The sequence below is a fragment of the Alosa alosa genome, chromosome 16 (assembly GCF_017589495.1).
Source record: "Alosa alosa isolate M-15738 ecotype Scorff River chromosome 16, AALO_Geno_1.1, whole genome shotgun sequence".
Taxonomy (NCBI): Eukaryota; Metazoa; Chordata; class Actinopteri; order Clupeiformes; family Clupeidae; genus Alosa; species Alosa alosa.
Genome location: NC_063204.1, coordinates 24,301,583 through 24,311,582, shown reverse-complemented (window position 1 = coordinate 24,311,582; position 10,000 = coordinate 24,301,583). Strand labels below are relative to the sequence as shown.

The 10,000-nt window shown below is 44.5% G+C and overlaps 1 protein-coding gene across 3 annotated transcripts in view; it reads right to left on the bottom strand.

Moving 5' to 3' along the window:
• The window catches only part of LOC125309744 (collagen alpha-1(XVIII) chain-like), a 100,031-nt gene that overhangs the window by 57,263 nt on the left and 32,768 nt on the right, over nucleotides 1-10,000 (bottom strand). For all 3 annotated transcript variants that reach the window (XM_048266834.1, XM_048266835.1, XM_048266836.1), the window contains exon 3: nucleotides 401-948. In XM_048266834.1, coding sequence (XP_048122791.1) covers nucleotides 401-948 — 548 coding nt within the window. The remainder of the gene's footprint in view (nucleotides 1-400; nucleotides 949-10,000) is intronic.

Here is a 10,000-nt window from a genome sequence, read left to right as displayed (position 1 = left end):
ATTTCATTGTGTAGAGGCCTTCTATAATACAATCCAGTCACTCTCCTAAAAACAAACTCATATGTCCGCCAGTGGTGTCCCCGTAAACAACAATGTCCTCATAATGAAGCATGTCCCTATAATGAAGCATGTTCCCATAACTCACTAATGCAAGAGATTGATTTGTTGCAAAAATCAAACTGGATTCTATGTATTCTCTGTCCTAGCCTATGTGGAATTATGAAGTCATCTACCTTCTTACCTTCTAGAAACAGTTGTGAGTAGGTTGGCGTTTGAGCTAAAGTTATGTTGTAGGCTACAACGGTGGTTCAGCTACAACGTGTTTTTTTTCTAGACCGAACCCCGACTTTGGTAGAATTACACGTCCCCTCCCCTGTACCCACATGGCACTGATACTCACCACAAACCTCTCCAGGCCGGTGTTGCCGGCGTTGCCCACGAAGATGCCAGAGCTGGGCTCGAAGGTGAGCTGTCCAGCGCTGCGCTGGAAGGCCACGCGGTGGTACTCCTCGCAGTCCATGTAGAGACGCACCTCGTGGCCCTGCACGGCCAGCGTGAAGCGCGCCCAGCGCCCCGTCAGCTCGCCCATCTTAAACGAGGCTGCCTCCTGGGTGGCGGTGGCACCGGGCTCCGTGTAGTACAACACCACCCGCTGCGTGCCGTCCTCCACCGGCGCCAGCTCCACGCCGAGGTGCACCACCTTCTGCATGGCATCGGTGACGGCAAATAGAACGCCTCCCTTCCGGGTGGTGGGCTTGGCGGTGACGATGATGGCGAAGTCGCTGAAAAAGGGGTCAGGAATGAAGGAGCGTGCCAGACGGCCCACGTTAGTGCCAGGGCTGAAGCTGTACGCAGGGAAGCCCTCAAAGCCTGTAATGAAGGCTACGGCTGGGGGGAGTGGCACTCCGATCAGCTCCGTCAGGTCCAGCTGGCCTTTGGTACCCCGCTCTAAGATTGAGAGAAAACACACCCTGTTACCAAAGACACACATTCACACACACACACACACACACACACACACACACACACACACACACACACACACACACACACACACACTCACACACTCACATGTTGAGAAACTGTTCACATGACATTTCCACAAATATACAAACAAACCTTATGCAGGTGCACACACTCTCACACACAAACACATAAACATACACATATACGAATGTGGAAAAAAACCTGATGCACACACACACACGCACACACACACACACACACACACATATGCATCTCACAAGCATTCATTGACCAAGACACAGAAACCCCGTTTCCAGCCTAAAGAGTTGCTCCACATCTCATCACCAGGCTTTCCCAGGCCTACTCCAGTGGGACCCTGGGCACGCTGTTTCATGTCCTTTCAGCTAGGACATGTCCAGCTGATCTCATCATCACATCACAGCACTCCAAACTCCATCAGCTCAATCAGGCGTGTTTGGGTAATCAAAGACAGGGGAAGCCCAGTAACATGCAATGCAGGAGGAACAGAGCACACAGAGAGAGAGAGAGAGAGATAGAGAGAGAGAGAGAAATAGAGAAAGAGAGAGAGAGGAAAAGAGAAAGAGAGACCTGAATGTGCATTCAGAGATTTACTCTGCAGGTAGCAAAGCAGCTTTGGCAACTCTCTCTCCCTTCCTTGTCTATGTCAATGAGCTTCTGTTTTCAAGCACAAAGCAAGGCCTCCAATTCATCACTTTTTGCCAGACGGACTAGACAGTCAAGTGTTACCATCTGCCAAAAAGAACTCTCTTCCTACTGCCACCCCACTCCCCCCAAAAACCACCTCGGAATGGTTCGATCCAACCTCCCTCCCTGCTCCTGCACGTTGTGGCGGCCAAGCGACCAAGCTCCGAGCACAACACACATGCTCCTCGTTACCAACAGAGACCTGCGGAAACAATTGCTCGCTCTGTCCGAAGGTACTGGAATAAGGCAGCCTCATCTGGAAGGCATTAGCAGAGACTAATACGCTCTGGGCTACAGGAGTGCTCCTGTAAAATGGGCTTAGCTGCACTGACCACACCAAAGCCGGATCCTAATGGGGGACTCTCTGAGTGGCATCCCAGTGGGTACACCGTCATGCCATTTGTGAAAGTCGACTTTCTACAAAATGCTCTTTTTATGAAAAGATCTGCTTTTGAAAATACACACATATTAAAAACATGCAAAAAGGGGGAGAATCTATAGTACGACGCTGTAGAAATGATCCTAGTTTTAGCTAGGTAAACTGCACTCAAGCTTTCAGTCTGGAAATAATATTAGCAGGTGAGCCAAGAGGTTAGCTGGCCCCCAGAAGACTGCTTCAAGGCCTTAAGCTCTGTCACTTTGCCAAAGGTGCCGTTAACATGTACAAAAGAAATTTGTTTTAGTCAGCCCACCCTGCTACAAACAAGGCCATTGGATAGTGAAGTTGATAAGCTGACGACTAACCATCACCATTACAGCAAGGCGGATGTTTTTGGCTCTTCCAATCAAATGAAAAGGCAACAAGACACATAGCAGGTGCAGTTTCCCAAGATGCACTGGGAATCACAGAACACAACCCACTGCAGCTGGTTGACCCAGAACTGTGACATCATATCTGGCGAAGCAACGCTGCCATCATTATAGGCCAAATACACAGTCCACAAACAAGTACTTGGCTGGCTCCTGTGCTCTCATCGACAAACATGCATCCACTGCAATAATCTCATTCACACATAAAAAAAACCCTCTTTATGAGCAAAAAGCCTGAGATTGAATCAACACTATTTCATGCTTAGAACAGGTCTTTTCCCCTTCATCAAGAGTCCACTAATGCTAGAAGAATTTGAGCTAAATACTTATCAACCACTCACAAATACTTTACAGATGTCTTTACCTCATTCGAAATTAGTACAAAGACATCACTGTTGACTTTGGAGAGCTCCTGTTTTAACAGGAGACCATTTTACTGCAATCTCTGTTCATTAGCGCGTTGCTGTAATGGAACAAAGAACCAGTGGGTCTTAGCCAGATGGTGCTGGTTAGGTGTGTGGCTCTGTGACACAGACACAGGAGGCTGGATGGACGTTGAGGGTATTTATCTATGTTCCGGTTCATTTATGGTTGGTTCTATGGAAAGATCTGCGGTACCAAGGCTCTCTCTGATGAAAGAGGAGAGCAACACGTAATAAGCCATCTAAAGGACAAACCAACATCTGCTTTTACGACTGAATTAAGGGAAAAGAAGCTGTCATCATTTTTTTTCAATCAGTTATTACCTTCATTAAAGAGGTTATGATATCTGTGTAGTTTGTTTATTTGTCAGTTTATGTTGACTTCAATTGTCCGTTTCAATCAGTGGGATTTTAGAAAAACTACTAGTATGATTGTCATGACACGTGTTGGAAGGGTGTAGCATGGTCCAAGGAAGAAGGAAGAATGTACTACACTTTGGACTGAATTGTAATCACAGGGCATAGACACAGACATTGTTGTGTAAGTCTGTGTATTGTCTGTTGTTGCGGCAAGGCATTTGACCTTGGCGGAGGTCTGAGCTTTCCAAGCGTTCTTCTAATTTATGCTGGCATCCTACTAACCTGACATGAAAACTAGGAATAAAAAGTCTATTATAGTGAAAGGGTCCTTTGGCCATTTACAAACAGTAGCTTTGTAACTTTTGAAGATTTCCCGAACAGAATTTCAATCTAACAAACATGCTTATCAGTGACAAACTGCACACTGTCTTTCATCTGTATGGGCATGTGTGTGTGTTTGTGTGAGCGAGAGAGAGAGAGACTTTGTATGAGTGTCTGTGTGTGTGTGTGTGTGACAGAGACAAAGAGAGAGAGAGGGAAAGAGTGAGAGAGATGGATATTTGTGTATGTTTTACGTAAGTGAGCAAGGAGGCACATGTACAGCATATTTGCAGTGATCTATTGGTGCACTTGAGACACACTCATAGGGGGTTCCCATACACAATGCAGCCATTGCACACTGAACTCATTCAGCACCTCCACTTAATTTCTAGTAATTTATATATGGCCGGATGTTATTCAGAAGAGCCAATATGGCTGCCATATGGAGAGAGCCACAGCCCCAGTTTCTAAACGTGGCACATCTCTCCCTTCATTGCAGCGGCTTCAGCTCTGTGTCCTGGCTGACAGCATGCCTGACAGGGACAACATTAACTGCCTGGGCCAAGTGCAGTGGGATGCTGGGGTTGCGTTGTTTTGCAAGCACTCTGGGAAACAAGGCAACTGCCAGCTGGGCCATAGCAGTGTAGATGGAATGCAGCACTGAAGTGCTTGAAAACAACAATCTAAGAGCATTGGAAAGCTATGTGTGTGGACAGCAGATACTTCCTAAGTGATTTACAATATGTGTACCGGTGTGTGCTTCCTGAGATTCAAACTCATGATATCAGTGATGTTGGCTTCTTGCTCTACCAATCAAGCCACAGGATTTCTTAACATGTCTTTGAGTGGCATGAGTACCCCATGACCTGAAAGCTGAAATCAACCAAGATAATACTGAAATGGTACAGAGGAAGGGAGAAAACTAAGAGTGACCCAACCTCAGTGTCTGAACCAGTACATAGGACCTACCCCTGGAAATATCACCATACACAATTTCTTACATATGTAAGAATTAAACAGCTCAAATACCCATAACATATCCCAAGCTCTTCTCGCTAAGCTAATGCTTCAGTAGGTCCAGTGTTCAAGGTACACATACAGTAGTGTACAGTATTACTGACACATTGTCAACACCGGAATGTTTCGAGATCAAATTCACAAAACTATACAGTAGGTTGAACGGATGAAAGAGAGGGCTAAATGACCCAATGTAATATAATCTCAAAGAACATAATGTCTGTATATACTGCCTCTAATACAGCCCTTCAGCAGTCTTTCAGCACCTACTCGGCATCACCTGGAAATGTTACAGCTCGCTGCTGAAGTGGAGGGCAGAGACATCAAAGCCTTCCCAACTGTACAGCCAAAGACAGAGCACAGTGTACTGTATTTAAGGACAAAATGAAATGGAATACATTGATTGAAAGAAACCTCTTATTGTAGCCCCGGGTTCCAGAGGCCTTAAACCACTAATACCGTTGCTGTGGTTTTATAAGGTTTTTTTTGGACAGGAGCTGAAGATTCTTTCAACAATTGCTAACCCCAATGCCACATACTAACCCATATTTATATTTACATTTAGTAGGTCCTTTTATTTAAAGAGTAAGTAACTACATATTAATTCAGTACATGGGATCCCATGTGGAAACAGAGTCTTGACCTCAGTGCTGTTGGCACGGTGATTGACCATCTGAGCCACAGGGTCTTAAGGTGACAAAAGAGTAAAACTCAGCATGACAGCGCTGCAATACAAAGACAACACTGCAGAGGAGCTGTAGTTCCCCTTTTTGCAACCAAGCATTAGTTAACATCAAGCTCAAACATCAAGCTCAAACAAAATGGGAGCCCCCCCAACCCCATCCCCTTCGCCTCACGTAGCCCCCTGACTGGTTGCCCTGGAAAGCCGATGCCCCCTTAGACTACCTGTGCTTCAGGTCATGGGGAGGTATGACAAACCTGTGTATTGGGGAAAAAAAGCCCATTGTGCAAACGTAAACAACACCAGAGCAATCCTGCAAGTCACTGTGGAGAAGCTAATCTCCTGCTGCCTAGAGAGCAACTGGATATGGCAGCGCATAAAACATGTGTTGTCCCCGCTAATCAAGCTCTTTAAGTCCTGTCAGGTAGATTAGGCGGGGGCTCAGTCTTGCAAGAGACTTGTAGGTGGGTATTTGGCATTGCCCCGGCAGTGCTTCCATTGAGCCAAAGGTGGACGCAATTCAGATTTCCATTTACAGATGCTCCGCGCAGTGACGAAATGTCCTCGGGATAAAGTCATTAAATGAAACTACTCACACAGCAAACTGCCATCCCAAAAGCATTACTACCCACAGCAAGCATTTCTTACCCATGATGTGCAAGCTGCTAATCTGCAGTTAAATGGAAATCAACAATGAATGATGTCATTCTCCTGATTGGATAGAATGAGTTTGTGTTCAGAGCTGGGCCATGATTTGTGACACATCTGGGGGTTTGGCTGTGCATCTTAGCCGTTGGAACTGCCAGCATGACCATGGGAAAGTATGGAGTTCATAAACCTGCAGATGCTTTTGTGTGTTTTTTTTTTTTGTTGTTTTGGTTCGATCTGGTGCTCATGTCACAACGCACAAGCAGTCCTAACAGAGAAAGGCACAATTTCTATTCCATTTCCTGCCATGAAAAACAATGGATGCAAGACCCCGGCCAGCAGTAAACAGAATATTTTATCCATGTCCTAAATGTTGCCACCCAATTTGTAGGAAACTGTGTGCTTGTGAATTGAAGTCTGAATTGGCACTTATTCCAATTAAAACTGATCAATCTTTATACTATCTTAGTTTAACTCAAAACAGAAGAAGCTGTAGCAATAAGTTCTGACTATGTGTGACTCAACTGAAGTTGATGGATGCTGTTTTTGATTCTGTCTTTCATCAGGGAAATGAGATCGGGCAGCAAATGTGATGCAAGAGTTGCTTTGTCAACAAGCCATGGCTGCTGAATACAGGGATATGCAACAACAGGCACCTAACATTCCAACATGCCATCATCGCTCTGTTCGGCTGGTCCTCTGTCCTTGATTTAGCTATTTCACGCTCCTGAGGTGACCAAAACTGAAACCAGCCCTACATGAACACAACGGGAGCTGATCTGAGATCAGAGCAGGCAGAGGGTTCAATGCGGGGTTTCGTTACTAGCGAACATACTTTCTTGGAAGAATTCACTTCCAGCAGTTGCCATAGCTGTCAACAGGGGCGACTGCATTGGCCCGATGATGGCGAGCTGACCTGAGCATAGCCCAGTGATAACGCGGCGCCTCCGGAAGAATGGAAGGAATTCTGGAAGCTAAGGCCTCTTTGTTTCAGGGGCATCTCTTCAAGCAAACTTGATCACACACTACTAGTCCATAGCAGAAATGTGTGGTTAGGCTGATGCCAAGTAAATCTGAAGATAATGGTCATGACAACGATCATGAAAACGTTTGTAAACTGAATACATGTGGTGGTGGTGGTGGTGGTGGTGATGATGATGATGATGATGATGAGGATGATAATAAAGACTGTGATAATGATGATGAAGGATAGTGATGATGGGGAAAAGGGGAGAAAGAGTTTTCAAGTCCACTAACACAAGCCAAACAGCTTGCTGTAGAGGTCCAATAAAGTAAACAGGGTTTGTGTACTTTTTGGATCCAGTTGGGGACCAGTGAGGAATTTCATTTTAACACTGACCTCCTTCTTTCCCCCACCCCTCCCTCTTCCAGAGGACCCTTGGCTTCTACAGAAACCTACATAGAGGCCATACAACTGGCTATATTGTCTTCAGACCATCCTAAATATATCCTGTTGACACTAGTTGTTATCACTGTGTCCTGAATGCTGGCCTACTCCTGCAGAGACTCCCAGTGCCTATCAGTAGGCCCATCTGGAAGCTTTGCTTCAGGCTGTAGGGGCTTTATTGAGGGGGTTGGTGGATTTGTGGTTTCCCTCACTGCTTTTTGGTTCAAGTTTTTCAGTCCTGTGGGTGGCCTCCGGACATGATAATAGCAGGTTTGCCTGAGGGGAGAATCTCATCCTACCAAAAACATTGGCCATTCACCTCACACTAGACAAGTCTTTTAACAAAGAGACAATTCCAGCATGATGTCAGAGAGCATTGTATTTGAAAAGTGGTGTGTGTGTGTGTGGGATTGTGTCTGTCTGTGTGTAGATTTTAGCCTGGGGCTTTTAGCCAGCCGACGCAAACAGGTGAGTATTGCAGCCAGCCAGACTCCTACACAAAGCATGCATCTGTTCTCTGCACTTTAGCCACCAATCAACACACGCGTTAGCAAGGACCAGAGGTCAGATGGCTTCAGCCTTGATCAAAGGATTACAGCAGTTATTGGAATGAATGGGGCGCATTCACAAAGTCATGGAGCGTTAGCATCTATGCACAAAAGTAAACACAACTCTGTAATGTGTTGATGCATAAACACCGTGTCTGATTATGCCACACACACACACACACACACACACACACACTGTCTGATTTCATCCAAGATTGTTTCACAACATGAAAGTATTCATTTCTGTGATTACTGTAGCAAACAAGGACCTTAGCGGTAATATAAGCCAGAGACCCCTGCATAACCTTGAACTTCATGAGGCCCTTACACAGTTCTGCATGCTGCATGATGCACCCACTCCAGTCTAACTGCTTGAAGTTTGAAAAGCAGAGACCATGTGGTTGACGGTGAGAAACACTGACATAAAGACCATAAGGTCAAAGCTCTCTGATGATCTAGTGCCATCAGATATGTGTGATAATTCAAACTCAGCTAGTTAGGATTGTTTGACAATAAAGCCAAATTATAACGACTTGGAAAGGTTTTTGAAAAGGATTTTGTATGAAAAAAAAAAACTGTCCAATAAAAAAAACAATCATTTCATATTCCCGCTTCAATTAGATTTATTGTTAATAAATGTTTAGTGGATCGCTCAAATGTGTGGGAATGTACAGTGCTTTGATGTTAATGAAGCACTTGAGTTGGTGGCAGCCACAGTAGAAACCACTGTGGGGGGGCTAAACAAAACCACGTCTCCACAGCCTCCGTTTGTGAGATGTGGTGAGAGCCTCAAGAATTTTAATACCATAGCCGATGCTGAAAGAGGCAGGCTCATCTGTTGGCTCAGTTGAAGGAGTGAGATGCTGATCAACATCAGTCATAGGATCATTTCTTAGAGATCATTAAAAACCTGAAATAATTTATAACCTATCTACTCTGGATAACAACATCTGTTATATCATGAACTCCATCTTGATTCCCTTAATACTTACTGAACTCAATATTAGCATGCTTGACAGGCCTACTTTATTTGCATCTTTGCATAAAAATCATCAAAATCTTTGAAAAATTCAGTCACTCTTGGACCATAACATTCGCAACAAACCCTCACAAGATCCTGGTCAAACAGTATTGATGAGCACAGCTGATCTAGCACATCAATGGCATTATAAATATACTAACTTTAATGACATGTGTCTGGGGCAGGGCTAGATAGCACACAACAGCCCATGTGTTAAATGAATACATGTAGGTGTTCAGAGGTCTAATAATATGTGCTGAAGGCTGAGGCAGGCTAAACTAGATGTACCACAGAGCGGTACAAAATATGACCGCCGCCTAGTCCAGCACATTTCTTCCACAAAAAAAAGTCACGCTGAAAGGCATATATGATTCTAACTGTCTCACTGATTTGCATTATGCACACTCAATTCTCATGGTATCTGCTAGACAACAAGTACCAAAACATGATTAGTTCATAGATTTCACATGTAAAATACATTTTATACAACCCCACCGCCATCTTGCCTGTTTATAATTCTGAGAAATTCTTGAATTGTGTGCATGTGTGCGTGTACATGTTTATGTTTATGTGTGTGTGGGTGTGTGTGTGTGTGTGTGTGTGTGTGTGTGTGTGTGTGTGTGTGTGTGCTTGTGTGTGTGCCTGTGTGTGTGCATGTGCATGCATGCGTTCATATGTCTACTGTGTGACGTATGTCTACTGTGTGACGTGTCATACGTATGATTACTGTGTATGTGTGTGCGTGTGTATCTGTTTATGCACATGTGTGCATATGGAATGGGTTAACATGACCCCTGGAGGAAAACATACGCAAAAAATTGGTCATCCTAGGCCCTACAGTTCTCAAGATATTCACAGAAAACTCTGTTTGTGTACGGTCACTAAATGTACACATAAATTAATTTATTGTATGGCCCCCCATAAACAAAAGTCCACGAAACTTGGCATGCATTCAGAGGGTGTCATAATGATTTTACACTTTCAATTTCGTGCAGTTTTGACCATGTCAGCCAGAGATATTGTGATTAAAACACCTAATTTTTTGCTTTTTAATTTTTAACTAGGTGGCGC